Below are 23,292 nucleotides of genomic sequence, written 5' to 3' on the forward strand. Positions count from 1 at the left end.
CCTCAGTCATTTTTGGTGGGTTCAATGGAGGAGGCATCCAACGCTTAAACAGATGATACAAACTACTATGATGATCCTAATATAGGAATAGACAGATTCTTAGATCATACTTCTCCGAACCATCAATTCATTGAAAAAATAAGCATTCATATTCTCCTGTCAAATTATGAAAAAAAAAATCAACAACCATATAGTAGCATGATTACTATCAATCGGTTACTATACACTTACATGAGAATTCACACAAGTATAGTAAGCACGAGCAGCCGTGAAAGGATGCCTAGCTTGTTTCACCTTGACATGCACTCCGCATTCACACTTAAGAACGGGAAGGCATCACACTTTTTTGTTCTTCCTCCGAGGGACTCTCGAGTTAATTGAAATCTCAACGCTGCTATTTGGGTTCCATTTGCAGAGGAAGAGGGGAAGTGGCTTGTACGCATCGGAGCGGCTGCTCAACGCGGGATCTCACATCCAGCTTCCGAAGCTAAGCCACGTGCCACAGTGCGGGATATCAACGCGGGATTTCTGCTCGCCAGCCTTAAAAATAGAGCTCTTTTACAGTGGTCTATACTATCTGTAGGCAGGAGTTAGTATAAATTTAATCTGATCGTCCACGTGATTGGACATTTCTGTAATTACAACAGTAATGTTAATATTTACCTACCATACCATTGAAGGGCATTGCAATTTTTTTATACCTAATCCCCAAATAATCATTCAACCAAATAATCAGTATTCAGGCCAGTCTAAACATAAAACCTATGAATTTGCATTATATAACTAATATGCTATTTCTTTTTTTTTTCAAAAATACCCTTATACTACATATACTTCTCTCACATATTACTTATACTAACTCTAAATAATAGGTAGTATTCTAACCAATATAGACCATTCAATTAAAAAATAGATAGCTCAAGTTCGTCCGAGACCACGTAAAAAATTTCTAAAAATAATCGTGGGGAAGCGAGATTTTTCTTGATGGTGACGAGATCCGACGGTGGGGAAGCGGGAAGCTGTGGTGCGAGCTCGGTGTGGTCGCGGTGTGGCTACAACGGCGAAAAAGTGACGAGAGAGGGAGAGATGGGACGGGACGAGCAGAGTTCCCAGCCATGGCAGCGTCGAACTCCGAAGTCGTCGTCGACAGCGGGTTCTCACTTCTCAGGTCAAAGGCTGCGACCTGGACGGCCGGACGGCAGGTTCCTCGCACGCACGTGCTACTTGTGGTGCTCACTTCGGCGCTGATGCGACAGGACAGCGAGAGACCAGGAGAGGGGAGACAGTGAGGTATGGACGAGCGTGAGGACGCGGGCAACGGGAGGTTCACGAAGGGGTGGTGCGGGCCCGTGTGTCGGCGAGCTGGCGTGGTCGGAAGAGAAATTTTATGTCCCTCCCTTTTTTGGTAGGAATTTTTCCAAAGTTTCTTATAACGATGTTGCTACAGCGACTGATGGATTCTCGGCATCCAATTTAATTGGTAGAGGAAGATACGGTTATGTGTACAGAGGTGAGTTGAAACAGATAGAAATGTGGTTGCTGTCAAAGTTTTCAGCCTAGAGACTAGAGGGGCACCATAGAGCTTCATTGCAGAATGCAATACTTTGAGAAATGTGAGGCACCGCAATCTAGTTCCTATCCTCACTGCATGATCAAGTATCGATTCCGAAGGAAATGATTTCAAAGCTCTAATATACGAATTCATGCCAAGTGGGGACTTGTACAAATTGCTATACTCAACCGGAGATGAGGAAAACTCTTCAAATTTGAACCACATTACATTGGCTCAAAGGTTAAGCATTATGGTTGATGTATCAGATGCATTGGAATACTTGCACCATAGCAACTACGGGTCTGTTTATTTCAGTTGTAGATTCTGAAAAGCAGTTTTTGGATTCTGGATTGTGGAAAGCTAGGGGTCCAAAAGCTAAGGGCTTTTTGGTAATTTGGATTCTGGGTTGGTTGGATTGCTGTTTGTGCATGTTAAAAGTCTGTAATACCCTCAACTGTTTTGGGTGCACTGTTTACCATTTTGTACCACGTTTATCATCCGATTAAACTTGTAGCATATTTCTAAAATACTAAAATACATAATTAAATAGCAAAAGATACATCATCTCATTTTATAGGATCACATCTCACTAACTTAGATGGCATAGCTAAATCGCTAGCCAACAGATTTGATACAAAGAGATCACATCTCATTACCTTATCTGAACAAACCTAGCAGCCTAGCTAATTAACATCATTGCATTTTCAGAGAAAGAGATCATGTTCAACCAACAGGACACCGTTAATGTACTGTCACCAACAAGACAAAAGAACTAAAGAAGCATTAAGTAATCCATAACTCGATACAGTAACCAAAATGACAATTATGTCGTCCATCAATACATGCATACATGTCTTTTAGAACACTATTAAATTTTTCCATTTCAGTTTGATACACGTCATGACTATAGAACTTCATCATGTAGCCGATCTTTTGCTTCTTTGCAGCAGTCCATATGAGCACTACAGAACTATAGATTTCCTACAAGTGTGGAGCATCCGATTCATTCAGACTCATCAGGATCAGAGTTCATCTGCAACAGTTCATTCAGAAGGGAAGAGCCATGTTGGATTCATCAGCCTGCCATCTGGTGCCCGAAGATTGCCCTCTGATATTTCTGCAGCAGCGGAAGGAGGCGGGAGACGAACAACATCCCGGGAGAAAGCATTCATCAAGAAGCACCGGCCATCATCAAGTATCGATTCCGAAGGAAATGATTTCAAAGCTCTAATATACGAATTCATGCCAAGAGGGGACTTGTACAAATTGCTATACTCAACCGGAGATGATGAATACTCCTCAAATTTGAACCACATTACACTGGCTCAAAGGTTAAACATTATGGTTGATGTATCGGATGCATTGGAATACCTGCACCATAGCAACCAAGGAACTATTGTTCATTGTGATCTGAAGCCTAGCAACATTCTTCTAGATGAGAACATGACAGCTCACGTAGGAGACTTTGGCCTTGCAAGATTCAAAGTCGATCCGACAGCATCATCTCTCGGTGATACAAACTCAACCTCTTCGATTGCAGTACGGGGAACCATTGGATATGTCTCCAGGTAGTGGCTAATTTCATCTTGTATTATGTTGCCGTATATTTTTATTTACACTCTTACTTGAACATGTGAATTGGAACTGAACTCTTCATATATTACACTATCTACAGAGTGTGCAGGGGGTGTCCAAATCTCAACAGCCGCAGATGTTTACAGCTTCGGAGTTGTTCTCCTTAAACATTCATCCGAAGGAAGCCAACAGATGACATATTTAAGGACGGATTGAACATTGCAAGGTTTGCAGAGATCAACTTCCCTGACAGGGTATTGGAGATTGTTGATCCCCAGATGCTACAAGAACCGTACCCCGGCCAAGAAACTCCAGAAGCTGTCGAGGTAAAAGGTGCACGATGTCTGATCTCTGCGCTTAACATTGGATTGTGTTGCACAATGCCATCCCCCAGCGAGCGCAGGAGGTGGCTACCAAGCTGCATGGGATCAGGGATGCATATCTTAGAGGAAACTGAAGGCGCGGTTCAGTAATTTCTGAACAATTTACTGAAAAGTTATCAACACTCACATCACATAGAATGTGTGTGCCGGTTGCTGTTTAGTGAGATCGATCATTACTCTTTCGGATACACACGTGGTGGTTCTTTGTATTGCGTACGTGACAAATGGCTTTGTAAGAAAGTACTTCCTTGTTACAAATAGCAAGGTGCTGCGGTACATTTTATGTAGTGTCAGTAGTACTGCTGATAAAGCAAACTGAAACGTGTTTGCTAGTTTGCTTTTACAACATATATGTATTTGTTCCAGTGCTTACCTTGAAGAAGATAATCTGTAACCATTCATTGGTTGGGAGGTGAGCAAAGTATGAGCATGATAAAAACATCGAGATCACATATTTGGTTTTGCAAACTACAAATTAGGAATGGCAATCCTGCCCGTGAGTTCGGGTACCTTTGGGTACCACGTCCTATGGAGTTGGGCATGGTCGTTTGCCGACGGGCATAGAGGGTCGGGTACCTACGAAGTAGTGAGTCGGGCATGAGTTTTATAATCTGCTTACAGGTCTACCCGATAACTTACAATGTTTGTCTAATGCCCCCATACTCTCTAGCTCAGCCCATTTATCCGGCCAACCCTAGCTTTCCTTAAGTAATTCTAGGATAGAGTATTTATGTGGGCATTGAACAAAACATATTATCGTTAATATTATTGTTCTGAGTCGTGATTTGTTTCTCTTGAGATGATCTTGGAAAATGTTTTTTCTGGGCTAGCCAGGAAACCCACGAGTAGAGGTGCAATCGGTTCGGATACAGACGGATATCATTGATCCTATATCCTATCCTATTTTTTTACTCGAAGTTGAAGTCGGGAATGGATAATGCCGAATACAGATATGGATACGGATAGTTTTGATCATGAATACAGATTGATATAAATCAAATATGTGACGAGTCGAATACAAACTATGTCGGATGCAAATACTTCTTCGGATATTGAATAAAAGCAACAACGTATATATCGCATATGTTATGATCGCTGAATATTCCACATCTCCAGCAAGCCGAAGGAGCTCCCGTGGTCAACAAGGCCTAATTCCGTCCAATCTCTGCTGGGCCTGAGAGAGGAGGCCTAACGAGCGTCGAATCTTGCCGCCGCCACTGCCCGCTCCCCTTCAGCGACCCCACGTTCGATCAACATCAGCAGAGACGACTAGGTCCTTCCTCTCTACCCGCGCCATTTGATCTCTGCCGCGCCCTATCCCGTATGGGCATGGCTTCGCGCAGCAGTAGCAGCAGAGGGTGAAAGAGAGGGGGGAAATGGGTGGACTCATTCTCAGGACGAAGGAGGAAAGGAAGAAATTGTGGCGCTTTTTTCATCTCATCCGCAACTTTTCAGGTCAAATGCTTGATCCCTGAGGTATATAGGACCACAAGTTTATTACCTATATATAATACCAATAGAGACAACTAAAATAATTTTGGGATGATAGTCTTTGTCTATTTTATTTTTTCTTTCTTTTTGTGTAATTTGTTTTTCTACTACAACTATGGATTTCTAATCAACTTTTGAACACAATCCTCTCTGTATTAACACTGGTGATTGGTTTGAATACATGTGTGGGTTCAAGGAGAAAAATGTAGTTGGACAAATCGTTGTACTCTCCCCTTTCAAGATCATCGGAGGACATCAGCACACTATATTCTCTAGAGCTAATTGATTGCTGCTCTGCTGTGTATGTGTGCTCGCGCGCGCGCATGGCAAGTCAAGCCGCCTCCACTTTCTGTAGTACCTTGTCAATAACAGCTGTGTTGATTGGGAGGTCACCATGTCAACAGCTCATCGTCTAAATAGCGGAATTAAAATAGGCCCGTGAAGTTTACGCATCAACGGAGCTTTCATCTTTGGCAATAGTCTCATGGATGGCGCTTTCTCTCTTTTCTTCGTGGAAATTGGGTCACCACGGCAACCGTCTTTGACGAGTTTAACTGAATTAAAATCAAGGAACACCTGCTGCATCTATCTATCTACATATATGTAGCTTCCTCATCCCGGCATGATGCCCCGTTGATCACCAGCAATCTCTCTATCGGTGCTTGCGCCACGCGGCCGTTCGGGTCACTGAACCGCTAGCTTCTCGGAGCGATGGTCGCTGCATGCACCAACAGTACTAGCTGTAAGCACCTCTTGTTTACTTCCTATCCCCGGCCGTTTTAATTTGTTGTCGAGATAGCACGGCTTCGTTGATTTTCCTCCCTAGCTAATAATCTAATTCGTTTAGCTTTAAGCTTTAATTTTGTTCACAAACTGCACGTGTGTTGCCGATCGGATGCTATTTGTGTGCTACCTATCTAGCTAGCTATTTGTATATGATAGTTAAACTTTATGTAGTAACCGGCAGTGTTACTTTTGTGTTCTATCTTGTTGAACAACAGAAATTTCAAGTCTTCAGACAAAGGAAAAGCTCAAGTAGTAGAAATGAAAAGAAAAAACACCGCCGGGTACTTCACATTCAAAGAATCTGAATGTGTACTTGCTGGCAATAGTTCCTTATTAATATTTATCTGAAACTTTCCCTAGTTTTTTCATCTGTGCATGTTGTCATGATCTGAATTCAACCAAGGCAGCTAAACTAGCCAAAGGTCACTGCAATTTGAACAGAACTCTTAGTGCTCACGGCTTGCAGTGCGCAGTGCACTAGTGCAGAGGCTGTCAGCTGATCAGAAAACTAGTTTGTGTCCTGGAACTGATTTGATCAGCTGCCGCTAGATGTCCCCTTTCTCTGATTCTTTGATCCTTGAGGCTCCTTTTTTTTGTTCTTTCAGCAATGTGATCCTTGTACTACAATTGTAAGGTTCTGAAGCAAATTCTCATGTCAACTCTGAATGGCAGGTCATACATAATATTCATCCTGTAGTGGAGACTTTCACTTTGTGTTCAACACTGCTGAGCGATCGAACAGAACGTGAGTTCCCACAAGGGAAAATCTGGGGTAGAAAAAAGGCATCGAGTCATTCAGGTACTGCACGAGGATTTTATTTTTATTTTTTCCTAAATGTGAATGTTTATGGACTATCTAAAATTTCACTCCGGTCAGAAAAAATATTCTAAAATTTCACTTCGTTCAATCAGGGTAGCTAAGCAGCCATGACGGCTAGTGCTATGGTCGGACAACTTCTTTTGGTGCTCATGGCTTTAAGTGCACAACTCATCATCTGCAGCTCCTTATATGGAAACGAGACCGATCGCTTGTCACTACTTGAATTCAAGAAGGCAATCAGTCTCGACCCACAGCAAGTCTTGTTGTCTTGGAATGATAGCACCCATTTCTGCAATTGGGAAGGTGTCATGTGCAGGAGGAAGATCCCGCGCCGTGTCACTTCTCTTGACCTTGGAAATCGAGGTTTAGTCGGGCACATCTCTCCTTCACTCGGGAACCTAACGTTCCTAAAACACCTATTCCTAGCGACAAACATATTCAGTGGAAAAATCCCTCCCTCCCTTGGTCGTTTACGTCGCATCCGATATCTCTACTTGAGTAATAACACATTTCAAGGTGAGATACCTGACTTTGCAAATTGTTCCAATCTCAATATGCTATGGCTGGATGGCAATCGCCTTGTTGGACAACTGCCTACATATGCCAATCTGCCTCCTCGCCTTCATGACTTTCAGATTTTCAAGAATAATCTCACTGGAACCATTCCCCCTTCCATGTCTAACATCACAACGTTAACTCGGCTCAATATCGCTTTTAATCAGATTAATGGAGAAATCCCGAGTGAAATTGGGATGCTGCCCATGCTACAATTATTTGACTCTGCTGGAAATAAGCTATCGGGAAGGTTTCAACCAGCCATCCTTAATTTATCTTCTCTTGTTAAACTAAGTCTTGCCTCCAATTATCTGAATGGAGAGTTGCCATCCAATCTTGGTAGTTCATTGCCCAATCTACAGTTTTTTTATTTAGGTGACAACCATTTTAATTGGCATATCCCAAGTTCATTGACAAATGCGACTAAGCTATTCGCGGTGGACATGTCATCTAATAATTTCACTGGGGTGGTGCCTAGTTCAATTGGAAAACTAAAGGAACTCACCTGGTTGAATCTGGAAGAGAATCAATTCCAGGCACATGACAAGCAAGACTGGGATTTCATGTATAGCCTAAACAACTGCACTGAGCTGCGTGCGTTGTCATTGTATGGGAATCAGCTCGAAGGAGAGATACCAAGTTCATTTGGCAACTTTTCCACGGGGAATCAGCTTCAAGAGTTGTATATTGGAAGCAATAGAATATCGGGGGATTTTCCTACTGGTATAGCAAACCATCGTAGCCTGAATATTATATCGTTCGGGGAAAATCAATTCACAGGTGCCATTCCAGAATGGCTAGGAACTTTGAAAAACTTGCAAGAATTAGACTTATCTGACAACTTATTTACTGGGTATATTCCATCCTCCCTCTCGAGCTTATCTAAATTGGCACAGCTCGCTCTAGACTATAACCAGTTGAAAGGGAAGATACCCCCAAGTCTGGGAAACCTCAAAGCCCTCGAAATATTGAGAATTTTCAATAACAATCTCTATGGTAGGATACCAAAGGAGATTTTCAACATTCCTACAATAGTATATATTTCGTTATCTTTCAATAGCCTAGATGGACCACTACCTCTTGAAATAGGCAATGCCAAACAACTACACTATCTGTTTCTTTCGTCAAATAACCTGTCCAATACTATTCCTGACACGCTGGGTAATTGTGAAAGTATGCAAGGTATTGAGCTGGACCAGAATTATCTTATCGGCAGTATTCCAGCGTCACTAGGCAACATGCGCAGCTTGGAAATACTCAATATGTCTCACAACCACTTATCAGGATCCATACCACAGTCTATTGGTAGTCTGCAGTATCTTGAGCAACTAGATTTGTCATTTAACCATCTTGATGGTGAAGTACCTGAAACAGGTATATTCCAGAACACAACTGCTATCAGGATTGACGGAAATAAGGGGCTTTGTGGAGGGCCAGCAGTTCTTCACCTTCCAGCATGCACTGTTACACCTCCAAGTTCTACAACTAAGCACATGCGATCGATAGTTTTCAAAGTAGTGATCCCATTAGCAAGCGTGGCGTCACTTGCTATGGTCATTACAGTTGTCTTGTTATTGTGCATGAAAAGACAAAAGAGAAAATTTATGTCCCTCCCTTCTTTTGGTAGGAATTTTCCCAAAGTTTCTTATAATGATCTTGCAAGAGCAACTAATGGATTCTCCACATCCAATTTAATCGGCAGAGGAAGATACAGTTATGTGTACAGAGGTGAGTTGTTTCAAGATGGAAATGTGGTTGCTGTCAAAGTTTTCAGCCTAGAGACAAGAGGGGCACAAAGGAGCTTCATTGCAGAATGCAATGCTTTGAGAAATGTGAGGCACCGCAATCTAGTTCCTATCCTTACTGCATGCTCAAGTATCGATTCTGAAGGAAATGATTTCAAAGCTTTAATATATGAATTCATGCCACGAGGGGACTTACATAAACTACTATACTCAAACGGAGATGAGGAAAACTCTTCAGGCTTGTGCCACATTACTTTGGCTCAAAGGTTATGCATTGTGGTGGATGTCGCAGATGCATTGGAATATCTCCACCATAACAACCAAGGAACTATTGTTCATTGTGATTTGAAGCCTAGCAACATTCTTTTGGATGACAATTTGACAGCACATGTTGGAGACTTTGGTCTTGCAAGATTCAAAGTTGATTCGACAACATCATCTTTCGGTGACTCAATCTCAACTTATTCGATTGCAATAAAGGGAACAATTGGATATGTCGCTCCAGGTAATGATGACCATTTTTTTTATCTTGTCTTGTGTATCTGCATGTGTTATTTAAAATTGTTTGAAACATGCATATTTGAACTGAATTCTTCTTATACACCATCTACAGAATATGCAGCGGGTGGTGAAGTGTCAACTGCTGCAGATGTTTACAGTTTTGGTGTTGTTCTACTCGAATTACTCATCCGAAGAAGGCCAACAGATGACATGTTTAAGGAAGGTCTGAGCATTGCAAGGTTCACAGAGATGAACATGCCTGATAGGGTGTTGGAGATTGTTGATCCCCAGCTTCAACAAGAGTTGGACCTCAGCCAAGAAACTCCAGCGGCTGTCAAGGAAAATGGTGTACACTGTCTGATCTCGGTGCTACGCATTGGGCTCTGTTGCACCAAGTCGTCCCCGAATGAGCGTATCAGCATGCAAGAGGTGGCTGCAAAGCTCCATGGAATCAAGGATGCATATCTCAGGGGAAACCGAAGAAGCTGATCAATGATCTTCGTTTTTTCCTAAATAATTTACAGAAGATACATCAATTCTCTCTCTTGTTAAGTGATATCTTATTCTCTATTCTATTGAAATAAACAAGTATTTCTCGTACTATTAATTAGGTGAAAGATGGCTCCGTAAGATATTTGTTCTCTTTGATGCAGATATGTAAGGTAATATACTGCCAGTAGTAGAACTGATAAAAGCGGCAATGGTTATCACTGCCACTAATTCTATGCCAATTTTGAATCAACAATCGGCAGTGATCATCTTTTTTTTTAAGTAGTGTATGCTTTTTTAACGAACACAGTCTATATATAATGCGAGCTGCTAGCGCCCAGATGTCCGATGGATCAGACGCTTCAACGGTCCATTGCAACATGAAAAATAACGTTTGCAACATCTGAAGTCAACATTTGCAACATAAAAAAAGCACCAAAATAGCTCACTGTATGCATCCGATTTTGAGAGAAAAATTCTCACCGCAACATCTCGTCATGTTGCACGCAACATTTTCGGGTAAAACCCCATGTTGTCACTCGACCTTGAGCTCGCGTAAGAGATCTTAAGTGAGCTCGACTTCTTGCGTAATCGCACTGAAAAATGACATGAAAAGGATCTCAGATACTATAAATCAAGTTTCTTACCCCTAAATATATCAACCACCTTAAACAATTGCAACATTCAAAAATTACTATTGCACATCTCAAAATAAATATTGCAACATCCCAAATCACCTGATACAATATTGAAAGAAGCTAATCCAATTGCAACATCCTAACACTTTATGTTGCACAAGTTGTTTCCGATTGCTGCACATTGAATAATCAAAATGTTGCAACGTAAATTTTATACTGCAAACATTCTAATCGGTCTTGACCTGAATCATACAAATAACATTAAAGAACAAATGAAAGTAACTCCAATATTTCAGATTTAATCTTACAGCAAACCAAAACAATTATCACGATATCGAAACTCACCTATTGAACACATCTTGTTAAGAGGCACACACGACAAACAGAGGAAGGGCTACAACAAATCCTGGATCCTAACCCCCAAACTCGAAGCCCTGGATCCTTAACCCTGGGCCCTAACCCTACCGGCCAGCATGGCAGAGAGCGGCGTTGCCAGAGGCGAGGACGGTGGCAAAGGGAGAAACTTGCCGGCAGGCACGTGGTCCTCTTAATTTCCTCTCTGGTCACGTATGGAGATGGAGATAGAATATCATCCATCGCTGAGAAGAAATAGGAGAAGCGTTAGATGTGCAAAGGCAAATGAATCAAATATAATCATAACTATTTTTTCATACAAAGTCATACATATATATTAATAGATAACAAGAGAGAAAATGCAACATACCATTATACAGGAAATACTATTCTTTGATTTTTCATCTCTTGGAAGCGTTTTATGATTATATCATTGTCAATGCTCTAAAAATCTTCTTCTCATTGTTTGCGTCTTCTTGGATTATGGATTATTTCTTTGGATGAAACTCCACCCAAGACTTCTTTGGTGGAATCGAACTCTCAGAGTAGTACTTGTGCTACTTGAAAAATATGAATGCAATGTCCGTTCTCCATTTCTTACAAATCTATGAATAAACAATTGCACAAAGTGAAAACTAAATCAATGCAAGAATCGGTGCTATTGCATCTTCGTAGGATCAGAGTAAAACGAAGATTGATGAACCAACATACCTGACCGGACACCTTCGTCCTTCAAGAGGAACGCACTTACGCACGGCCGTTGCAGCTCCCCCGCAGCGATGTTTTTAAAATAATATTATTTTATTGGAAAATTACAAAAATATTATTCAAATCTTAGAAATTGCAGGAATAGGTTCTGTCGGCATTCCGTATGCCGACATCCCATATGGCATACACATGGTCGTGGGCCGAGGACCTGTCGGCAATCGGTCTGCCGGACGGGCCTGTCGGCACTTGGAGTACCAAGAGGTGCTACATGGCCTGCGCACACAACCGCTAGCTTCTGTGGCGCATTGTTGGCAGGAGGCCCATGTTGGGGGAGTCACCATCAGGGACCCCCGACACCCCTTGGCTCCGTCTGTCTAAAAACCCGAAGGTCATCATGCTCAGGACCCCTTCGGAACCCTTGGCTCCAGAGCGATCTTGGAGGCCCAAACCTTCAGGATCGCTCCGGAACCACCGGGGGTGCTGACTGCTGGAGGGGGCGAAGCCCGGAGGCTTAGGAGGGGTGAGGGACCCACTGACCACGTGGTGTCTGTCATAATGTACTTGGCATTTAATGTCGGTCAAGTGGTGGCCGCCCTGACATGCTGGAGCAAATGGAGGCCACCTAACACGCTGGTGTAAGTGGTAGCCGCCTGACACACTGGACAGTGCAACGCCGTAATAGACGACTGGCCGCTAGAGCCACTTGCCGGGATAATCGCTACTGCTAGCCATAGTACCATTTTAAGGGGCTGGCCTTAGGCCCTGGTTGTACAGTAGACAACTTGTACCTCTACCAATCTCATATGGGCATATGTGTACATTCACACTCTGAATATCAATATAAATACTGACCCTTGGCCATCAAGCCAAAGGGAGAGACTTCTTTGAGAACGCTAGGTAATCTTATCCTCTCCACTTCTTCTCAAAGCTTGAGCCACTCTTGTGATTTGGTTCTCGACGCACCTTGTTCGTGGAAGATATTTTCTTTCACCAACAGCTAGCGCCGTTCGTGGGTATCGTAGAAGCATTATGAGAGGTAAGATGACACCAAAAAAGAAAACTACCCAGGTGACAGCCCGAGCGGCTGGCTCCATGGCCACACCTGTGCAAAAGTCCGCACGACAGATGTGGCCAAGCACGCATTACGCCGATGCCGACACCCCAACCGGGGGCGACAACGAGTCCACGCTTGGGCGGAACGGGGGTGCCATGGTCATTGCCGGTGCAGCCGCGGTCCCAACTACGATTGACACTGCAATTCCTACCGGTTCAGAGGCCCTATAGCAGCAGCATTGCGACAACATTGTGGCACCTCAAAGGGCCATGACGTATGCCGCAGCTGTACAGGCTGCCGCCACTAGCTAGCAAGCACATGTGGCGGCCCTTCAAGCCCAACTGGAGGAGCTACAGGCGGCCCTTCGAGCTGCGCATCAAACTAGGGTCACCCCTGGGTCGGCTAACGCCGTAGAGCTCCCTGCTCTGGGGGCTGCTGAAGGCGCTGCCGGTGCCCCATACCGCACCCGGGCGTCACCCCCAGACACTTCACATGTGGCTGAGCCCCGATTCCACCGACGCGAAGCCCCAATCCTTTACTCTGACTCACCCCTACAGGAAGGCGTATAGGCCATGCCCTTCCCCGACGGGTTCCGAACCCCAAAACTTCCAAAATCCAGGGGTGATTCGGACCCAGAGGAGTTCGTCCACTCGTGCGCTCTCGTCATAGAGGCCCATGGTGGTGGGCAGGCCGCCATGGCTAAGTGCTTCCCCCTCGCCCTTGAGGGAGTAGCCCTCCGATGGTTCTGGGCATTGGAACCAGGGTCCATTTACACCTGGTCCCAGCTCCCGGATGCTTTCTGCAACAACTTCCAAGGGACCTTTGTTGAGCCTATTCGCTGTCAAGAAGTAGCTAGGAGAAACCCTCCGGGATTACTTCTGGAGGTTTTCCCAGACCAAGGCCTAGACAAAAAGGCATGTCGGAATCATCAGTCATCGATGCGGCGACCCAAAGCCTGGCCTCCGGATCACTCTTCGAGTGGCTACACCAACACCCAATGCGCACGGTGAATGCCCTCATGAGTATGTTCGAGGATTATGCTCACACGGAGGAGGAGCGACTCTGCCGTGACGTGACCAATGCCATCACATGCCCTTCCGCTAAACCCTCGAGGCCTACCTCACAAGTTGGGTCCTCCCAGGCCCCGCCCCTATGTCAGTGAAAAGGGGCTCCAACAAGGACGAAGGACCTGGAGAGCGAAGGCCCTAGTAGCGCCAGAGGCACAGCATCCACAACATCAACCACGCGCCATGGGCTCTGAACCCGCCTCTGTCCAGGGGGCACGGTCGAGGCCACATCGGGGTTCACCCCGAGCGATAGTGTGCCCCTGACCGGCCACTTGGAGAGGGGTTCTGGTGCACTCTGCACGGGGCCAAATATGCCCATAATACCGAATACTGCCAGACCCTCATCACCTTCCTAGGGGAGTACCTCGAGAGGCAGGCGGTGCGTGCGGTGGGGGATAGGGCCCCCGAAAACGAATGACCCGAAGGTCGTAGGCCTGCCACAGGCCACCAAGTTGATCACCTGTCCTTACTGAACCCTCCTCAGCTAGCACTACCCCCTCCGCCTCCACCGCTTCCGTTGCAGCACATCAACGACAGAGACCAAGCCAGACAGGTAGTTCTAGCCATAACAGGAGGAGGCACCTCCGGTGGCTCCTCTAAATGACAGTGGTGAGACTATGTGTGTGGGGTCCACCATGTCGGGGCAACCAGCCTCCACCACCAGGCCCCAGAATGGGTTGAAACCTAGTAACCTTCTCCGCCAACAACACCGTGGGGGGTAAAGTTCCCCCACACTAACGCCCTTGTCCTCACCATCGATATCGCTGCCGCTAAAGTTTGGAGGGTGCTGGTAGACCGAGGGAGCTTTGCTGATCTCCTCTTCGCACATGCCTTTCACCAGCTCTACATCCCGCAGGATTGGCTCTCCCCGGCCTAGAGACCCCTCCAAGGGTTCAACAGGGCTCCCCTCAACGTCTTGGGACAGATAGAGCTGCCCGTCACCTTCAGCAAATGCCCCGCTGCGCGGACCGAAGGGATCACCTTCGACATTGTGGATGTACCCTACCCGTACAATGCCATCCTAGGCAGGGGCACTCTAAACAAATTCGGAGCGATCCCCCATCACAACTTCCTCTACTTAAAGATGCCAGGTCCCCAAGGGTTGATCTCCATCCACGGCGATTAAGGCTTGGCTAGGCGTATCGAGTACGGGCACCCAACCCCACTCAACAGATGCCACGTCCATAATGTGGCCAAAGAACCCGTCGGAGCCCCCCCCCTACAGAGTGCCCTAAACACTATGACTCTCTAAAGCCACAGCTGGAGGGGAACATCAAACATATCCCATTGGATACGAATTGCCCCGACCGATCATTTCAGATTGGGGCAGATCTCACTCCAGAGCAGGAAGCCCGGCTGCCTTGTGAGCCAACCTCAACATTTTCACATGGTCCCCACATGACCTCCCCCGAGTCGATCACCGCATCATCGAGCATCGTCGAGCGTGCCAAAGGCAACATCCTCTCAGGCCTTAATCGGTGCATCGTTGGCCTCGCTAAGAGCCTATGGATTGAAGAGTTACCAAAGGTACTATGGTCCTGCCGCACCACAGTCACGCGCCCCACCGGCTTCACCCCCTTCAGACTCTTATTCGGCGACAAAGTTATGACCCTGACAGAAATCAAGGGCCAATCCCTCCGGTACAACTCCCGGAGACCACCAGAGAAAGGGAACTTTCCCTTGACCTCAACAAAGGAACGAGGCTCCATGCTATCCCGAACCTTGATCGCTACATCGCCGAAACCAGGTCATGGTATAATCCCAACATCGTGCCGCAAACCTTCGCACTCAGAGACCTAGTCTGTCGGCGCGCACTAGCTCCGGGAAAACTGCAGAGCAAATCAGACGGCCCCTACCTCGTCCTCGAATACAATGGGCCTGGCTCCTATCGTTTGGTGGAGACGGAAGGGATCCCCTTCGAGGACACCTAGAACGCAGAAGCACTCCACAAGTACTATGTGTAGGAAACCCCAACCTATACTTAAACAAGGAGCTGATATATAAGCACGAGTGTACCCAGACTAAATCTTTGGCCGTGTTCTGTAATACACAAAGTATTACTCGAATCTTTGGACTCGACCTCAAAGGCCCTAGGCCTCAATCGCGTCAGGGCACAACCTCTCCGCACCTCGAAGGCCTCAGGCCTCGGTCGTGTTAAGGCGCAACCCCTATGCACCTCAAAGGCCTCAAGCCTCAGTCGCATTGAGGCTCCGAAATCTTAGCAACCCTGGAAACCCGGCCCTGTAATTCACATGGCTAAAATCTCAAAGGTACGCCCCCTCCCCTGCATCCCTCTTGAGTTTAGTATAGCTATTTACTTTGAACCTTCACATCAGCATACTAAAAACCTAGATGGGCGTGTTCAAAACTAGTCATAGCTCATACCACAGTAATCACAAAACTTAAGTTATATCTCTGCTCAATAGCGCAAAAACCCTCTTGTAAAACCTAAGGGGTTGTGAGAACCCTGTCTAGATATAAGAACTACTTGAAAACTCGCCAGCCCTTTGCTCACCAAAAAAAAGCACGGTACGTGCCAGCAAAACGATCGAGGAAAAATAGGTAAACTGATCTGTTATAACCTTACAGCAAAAGCTTGTTACAACCAAAATACGCTTAAATACATAAGTCGCTCCTCCAAGTTCATAGTGTTTTGGGCAACTCGGAGAGGAAAGAAAGGCAAAAGGGCACCTAGCTAGCCTACCAGATAATCCTAGTGACAGTGTAGGCACTTTAGGTGCGTCCTGCCGTGAACATTAATGCAGTAGCTGGCCCCTGAGCCACCATAGCTGTCGGAGGACGAGGAAGAGCTAGGCGCTTAACCCTTGGCCTCCTCCTTCTCCTTCTCCTCCCTCTGCTCCTTGGCCTCCCTCTTCTCCTCCTCATCGATCTCTTTCTCCAAAAGATCCCAGTCGATCTCCTCTTGGTCGTTGGAGATATCGGTAATCTCGACAGGCGACGCCGATCAGACTGGGGATGAAGGAGGTGTGACCGGCACTCCCATCAGCGATGGCAAGATCAAGAGGCATCGAGGTGAAAAACCCTCCACTATACGCGTCGAGGTCCACACCCTCCGCTATACGCATCGAGGTCCAAACCCTCCGCTATAGGCGTCAAGGTCCAAAACCCCTCGCTATACGCATCGAGATCCAAACCCTCCGCTTTAAGCGTCGAGGTCCAAAACCCTCCTCTATACGTGTCAAGGTCCAAACCTCAATCGCATCGAGGTCTAAACATGCTCAATCATCACTACGGGCTCACTCACTCTAGCCGCTCCTAAGACACCTAAGCATACCTATAGTCGCACCATTTGACCGCTAAAGATCGCAGCATGCAAGGGCACCGGGAACGGGGAAGCCTCTGGTGCATAGGTGTGAGCAAAGGAAATATGTCAAATGAGAAGCAAAGACAAAGTATAAACAATCTTATTTTTATATATATCATGGGTACAAACGTTGCACTCAAAATATACCTTACAATCAGTCAAGGCCTAACAAGTGCGCTAAGCCGCCACGCCTTCCTAAAGCACGATGAGAGGTCGAGCCGGAACCGCCCACCGCGCGCCTGTAACAGCACATGGAGCGACGATGCAGGTACCCTCAGCGCGATGAACGACCGCTGAAGATAGAGTCTACCTGAGCCCGAGGAAGCGAAGGTCTTGTCTGGAAGGGGTAGGAGTCAAAGGCTGTAAAATCCAGCTCCTCCGAAGACAGCAACACCTCCACAGCCTCTGCATCCTCCTTCTTGACCCAAGCCATGACGTCCTTAAGAATATCTGCCGGAACCAATCCATCGGAGCCATGGGGAAGAACAAAACGCTGAGAGTCACGTGGGCCAGCAGCCTCAAAGGCTCTCCACCACTCTTCTACCCCTACGAAACTCGAGCCAGCCTCCGAAGTAGAAATGGAAGGATCCTCCAGCTCCGCCTTAATCAAGATATCAATGACTAGTTCTAGGTCCATGTGTCCTTGGGAATCGTGAGGAAGGGCAAAGCGCCACCGCCACAAGGAGGGTGGCGTAGGTCTGGAGGATCGAGATGTACTGGGCCCTCCTCCAGTGGTAGTAGCCCGAGCACTAGGGACCGTTCCTGCTGCTTCGGGTCACCAAACCTGAATGCGCAAATCCTGCTCAAAGGTATAACAGCACAAGCACACAGATAAATGCACAAAGCACAAGGTGGACATGGCTCTACCCAATAGTAGCGGACAAAGTCGTAACACATCAAATAGGAGTGCCGGACTACCACACTACATCTCCATCCCCCGCAAAAGGAGAAGGAAAAAAAAGATGAAACCTACTGAGGGCTACACCTCTGAAGGTCGACCCTGCGAACCATTGTCCACGCGCGACGACTACCCCTGAGGAGCGATGTCTGGACGATGAGGCTGCCCAGGTGGCGGCGATACATCAGAGGAGGCTTCCGGGCACAGAGCCTAAACTCCCGACCAGGGAGCCCCTCAAACGTTTGACTTCACATGTTCTATGATGAAACGCAACGTTGCCGACTGGCCGTGCCTCACTCATACTCCCCAGTGGAAAGCCGTCCAAGGTGGCACGAATTGGCACCGAGGGTGCCTTGAGCCGTACGTCCTCGACCACGAAGCCTGGGTCTGTGATGCATGCTTGCCCGATCTTCCAAAAGGTAATTTGATAAGTCGATTTGGTGGAGCTTTGATGTTGATGATCCAAAGGATCCGATCAGAACAGATCAACAACCCTCGCAACCACTACACCACTACTCCATAGTTATCAACCGTGCTAAGGTGCGGTTGACCTCACCAAGAAGGCTTTTCCTGCAAGTGAATTGAGAACACAAGCAAGAACAGGTTGATGCAATCTGAATATTGCTAATTACCGATGAAGTACTCGAGTTGGGGTTCAACGAACCGATAAACGACGAAACTGTCTAAAACAGAATAATCTAAGCTAAACCCGAGCCTAAACTACGATGGCTACTGTGTATATATAGGGGGACATAAGGAGGTTGACCTAGGGTTGTGCAGCCATGGAAAGAGGCGTGCACATCCTGGACTCTGACCCTGACACATTACAAGACCTAACAAGGTCCACAACGGTGACGCAACACATTATTTTAATTACTCTGATTAATCTATAAGGAATCTAAGGGTGAGACCAGATCCATTGAAAATGTCTCGTCAATAGCTTTCTAACAAGTCCAAGAACGCCTCAATTGGACTCTGTATGCAAGAGTTATTCCTGTTTTATTGACATGCTATCTTGGAACTTGACCACGACCACGACCATGACCACGATCATGACTAGAGCTCAGCCTCGAAATCGAGTAGACTTGTCCTTTGAGGGGTGACATCCGGGTTAAGTTGTGGTACTTCTCCCATGTTCCTAAGCCATAAAACATTACAAGAATTTAGTAGTAACCCATTCAAGGAAGCATGAACAACGAGAAACGAGTTCACCTCGTGGTCTAATTATCATGCACGTGCTCTTGTAATTGGAGCTTGTATAATTTGAGGAATATTAATTGTATTGATCGTATCTGAAGGAGTCATGGGCTCATCATCCTCCCTCTCTTGAATTGGAGTCATCCTCAACTCAAGCTCTTCTTCTTCTCCCAAGTAGGTCTTCAAATCTGAAATGTTAAATGTGGGACTAACTCCAAAATCTACAAGTATGTCCAATTTGTATGCATTGTGATTGATTTTCTCAATTATTTTAAATGGTCCATCAGCTCTAGACATCAACTTTAATTTTCTTAGTTTTGAAAACCTATACTTCCTCAAATGCAACCAAACTAAATCACCCGGTTCAAATTTTATTTCCTTCCTACCTTTACTTCCAGCAATTCTATAGTTTTCAATCATGCTCTCTATATTCTTTTTAGTTGTTTCATGCAACTTAAGAATAAATTTAGAACGTTTCTTAGCATCTAAATTAAGTCTTTCAAAAGTAGGCAAAGGTAGTAAATCAATAGGAGCATGGAGATTAAATCCATACACTACCTGGAACAGACTTACCTTGGTGGTGGAGTGTACCGACCTATTGTAAGCAAATTCAATATGTGGTAAACACTCTTCCCACATCCTCAAATTTTTCTTTAGAATAGCCTGTAACCTCTGTTTGACCGTTGGTTTGGGAATGACACGTAGTAGAAAACAGCAGCTTTGTCCCCAGTTTATTCCAAAGTAATCTCCAAAAGTGACTCAAAAACTTTGTGTCACGATCCAATATGATAGTATTAGGCACTCCATGTACTCGAACGATTTCCCTAAAAAACAAATCAGCTATGTTTGTAGCATCATCGCTCTTATGACAAGCTGTAAAATGTGCCTTTTTAGAAAATCTATCCACAACTACAAATATGCTATCCCTTCCCCTCATTGTCCTAGGCAGTCCTAAAACAAAATCTATAGAAATATCCTCCCATGATGCACTAGGAACAGGAAGAGACATATAAAGACCATGTGGATTTAAGCGAGACTTAGCTTTGTTGCAGGTGGTACACCGTAAAACGTAGCGCTCGACATCACGTCTCATCTTTGGCCAAAAGAAAAGGGTGGCCAGCACATCTTCAGTCTTCTTTTCTCCAAAATGTGCCATCAATCCTCCTTCATGCACCTCCTGTAACAACAAAAGACGAACAGAGCTAGCTAGAATGCATAGCTTGTTAGCACAATAGAGCAATCCTTCATTCAGCACATATTTATTCCATATTTTCCTTCTTTACAATGTTCAAGCACTTATTTAAAGTCTAAATCAACAGCATATAAGTCCTTAATAGTCTCTAAACAAAAAATCTTATGATCAAGTTGAGATAACATGGTATAACGCCTAGAAAGTGCATCAGTAATCACATTGTCCTTTCCTTTCTTATGCTTTATGACATATGAAAAATACTCAATAAATTCAACCCATTTAGCATGTTGTTTATTCAGTTTAGCTTGACTTCTAATATGTTACAGCGATTCATGATCAGAACGTGTAACAAATTCTTTAGGCCATAGATAATGTTGACAAATTTCAAGCACACGAACTAAAGCATACAATTCTTTATCATATGTAGAATAATTCAAACTTGGCCCACTTAATTTCTCACTGAAATAAGCAACAGGTTTACCTTCTTGAATTAGCACACCTCCAATTCCAATCCCGCTAGCATTACATTCTAGCTCAAAAGTCTTACCGAAATCCAGAAGTTGGAGCAATGGAGCGTGGGTAAGCTTCTCTTTCAACAACTTAAATGCTTTTTCTTGTGTAGGTCCCCATTTGAAAACCACTCCTTTCTTTATCAACTCGTTCAATGGGGCAACAATGGTGCTGAAATCTGGCACAAATCGCCGATAGAAACCCGCAAGACCATGAAAGCTTCTTACCTGTGTGACAGTCTCAGGGGTCGGCCAACTCTTTATGGCTTTGATTTTTTTCTTCATCCACCTCTATTCCCTATGGAGTAACAACATAGCCAAGAAAAGAGACTCGATCCGTGCAAAAGGTGCACTTTTCAAGGTTACCGAACAAACGTGCATCTCTCAAAGTATTAAAAACAGCACGTAAGTGATCAAAGCATAGTTCATGAGACTTGGTGTAAATCAAGATATCATCAAAATAAACCACCACAAATCTTCCGATGAAAGCACGTAAAACTTCGTTCATCAATCGCATGAAAGTACTAGGTGCATTAGTTAATCGAAAAGGCATTACTAACCACTCATACAAGCCAAACTTAGTTTTAAATGCAGTTTTCCATTCATCTCCAAGTTTCATTATAATCTGGTGGTATCCACTTCGCAAGTAAATTTTAGTGAAAATTACAGAACCACTCAACTCATCAAGCATATCATCTAACCTAGGGATATGGTGACGATATCTTATAGTAATATTATTAATGGCTCTACAATCAACACACATACGCCAACTACCGTCTTTCTTAGGAACCAAAAGAACAGGAACAACACAAGGACTAAGGATTTCTTGTACGTACCCGCGATCCAATAGATCTTGGACTTGTCGCTGAATTTCCTTAGTCTCTTCCGGGTTGGTCCTATATGCAGGACGATTTGGCAAAGTTGCTCCCGAAATCAAATCAATTTGATGCTCAATCCCTCAAATAGGTGGTAATCTCGAGGGTATTTCACCTGGAAATACATCCAAAACTCCTACAAAAGGTTAGCAACGGCAGGAGGCAAAGAGCTAGATATATCCTCAAGTAAAACTAACGCATCTTTGCATATCAAAGCATAGCATGGCAGCTCGTTAGCATAAATTTTAGAAAGGTCAGATTTAGTTGCAAGCATAACACAGTCTTTCAGTCTAATTCCATTGGACTTAGAAGTTGCTATCGCTTTCTCCTTTTTGAGTGAAAAAACTTTTTCCGCTACTTGTTGATTTTTAGATTCATTCTCAAACTCTTTTCTCTTATTTTCAGATATCTCTTGTTCATATTTCACAATTTCAGCAGGGGTTAAAGGTAGAAAAGTTATTTTCTTTCCTTTATGCGTAAGAGTGTACTTATTACTTCTACCATGATGTGTTGCATCAGTATCAAACTCCCATGGTCAACCTAGCAAAAGAGAGCATGCTTGCACAGGTACTTTATCAAAATCAGCACAACCATGGTATGAACTAATAAAAAAATGCACCCTAGCTGCTTGCATTACCTTCACCTTACCACTGTTGTTGAACCATTGAATATGATAATGGTGAGGATGATTTCTTGTCGGCAAGGCAAACTTCTTGATCATATCTAAACTTACCAAGTTGTTGCAACTTCCTCCATCAATAATTACTCGAACACGATAATCCTTTACTATGAGGAACATCTGAAACAAATTGTGGCATCGTAGCTGTTCCGCTTGCTCCATTTGAGTCCTTAACACTCGCTGCACAATGAGGGTCCAATAATCCTCCGTGGCAGTGGCATCGAATACTTCCTCATGGTTGATATCCGTCTCATGTCCATCCTCATCACCCGCATGGTTAGCTGCAAGAGCATATTCATCCTCAACATCACTAGCACTTACATATACACCATCTTCTGTTACAATGTACGCTCGTTGATTTGGACAATCCTTCATGACGTGGCTCATTCCCTTGCATCGATAGCATACAATCCCGGTCGATTGACCTATAGAAGCAACCAAAGAAGATCTCTTGGCTGGACCCTGCACACTTACAGATTTGCTTACCTCGGGAGCGTGTGACGGTGTCGAAGGTACTGCTAAATGCGCCGTACTCGAGAAGGGGGCAGTAGACCGTGTAGTAGAATGTGAGGCTATTTTGACTTGTCCCAGTGTTGATTTTGAAGTGGTCGTGCTTCCAAAATTTCACCTTGGCCTCTGTTGTCATCCCTGCAATTCTTTTTCTGCCAGACATGCAAGTTGGAACAATCTAGGAACATTATTGTACTCTTTGTAATCAACTATGTCATGAATTTCACGTCTTAACCCTCCATAAAAGCGTGCCATTGCAGCCTCTTCGTTCTCAATAATATCACAACGCAACATACTAATTTGTAGCTCCTGATAATATTCTTCTATGGATCTATCACCTTGGTTTAAGCGCTGCAATTTCTACGTAAATCACATTTAAAAGAGGGTGG

The 23,292-nt window shown here is 44.8% G+C and overlaps 1 protein-coding gene and 1 pseudogene across 2 annotated transcripts; both read left to right on the forward strand.

The window, feature by feature from the left end:
• Window positions 1–2,681: 2,681 nt before the first annotated feature.
• Window positions 2,682–3,952, forward strand: LOC133887462 (probable LRR receptor-like serine/threonine-protein kinase At3g47570; annotated as a pseudogene).
• Window positions 3,953–5,570: 1,618 nt separating this feature from the next.
• Window positions 5,571–10,060, forward strand: LOC133887469 (putative receptor-like protein kinase At3g47110). 2 transcript variants are annotated; one of them, XM_062327433.1, is made up of 4 exons: window positions 5,571–5,743; window positions 6,460–6,586; window positions 6,705–9,412; window positions 9,521–10,060. In XM_062327433.1, the coding sequence occupies exons 3-4, from the start codon at window positions 6,715–6,717 to the stop codon at window positions 9,895–9,897; spliced, it is 3,075 nt and encodes a 1,024-aa protein (XP_062183417.1). In that variant the 5' UTR covers window positions 5,571–5,743; window positions 6,460–6,586; window positions 6,705–6,714; the 3' UTR covers window positions 9,898–10,060. The 2 variants fall into 2 exon arrangements, with proteins under 2 accessions (XP_062183417.1, XP_062183416.1); XM_062327432.1 differs by having other exon boundaries at window positions 5,572–5,743; window positions 6,700–9,412.
• Window positions 10,061–23,292: the final 13,232 nt, after the last annotated feature.

Source organism: Phragmites australis, chromosome 12 (assembly GCF_958298935.1).
Source record: "Phragmites australis chromosome 12, lpPhrAust1.1, whole genome shotgun sequence".
Lineage (NCBI taxonomy): Eukaryota > Viridiplantae > Streptophyta > Magnoliopsida > Poales > Poaceae > Phragmites > Phragmites australis.

Bases quoted from the DNA above. Each gene is read 5' to 3' on its own strand.
- LOC133887469 (XM_062327433.1), top strand. From the start codon at position 6,715: ATGACGGCTAGTGCTATGGTCGGACAACTTCTTTTGGTGCTCATGGCT. The intron at 9,413-9,520 runs GTAATGATGACC...CACCATCTACAG, and splicing joins AATTGGATATGTCGCTCCAG to AATATGCAGCGGGTGGTGAA.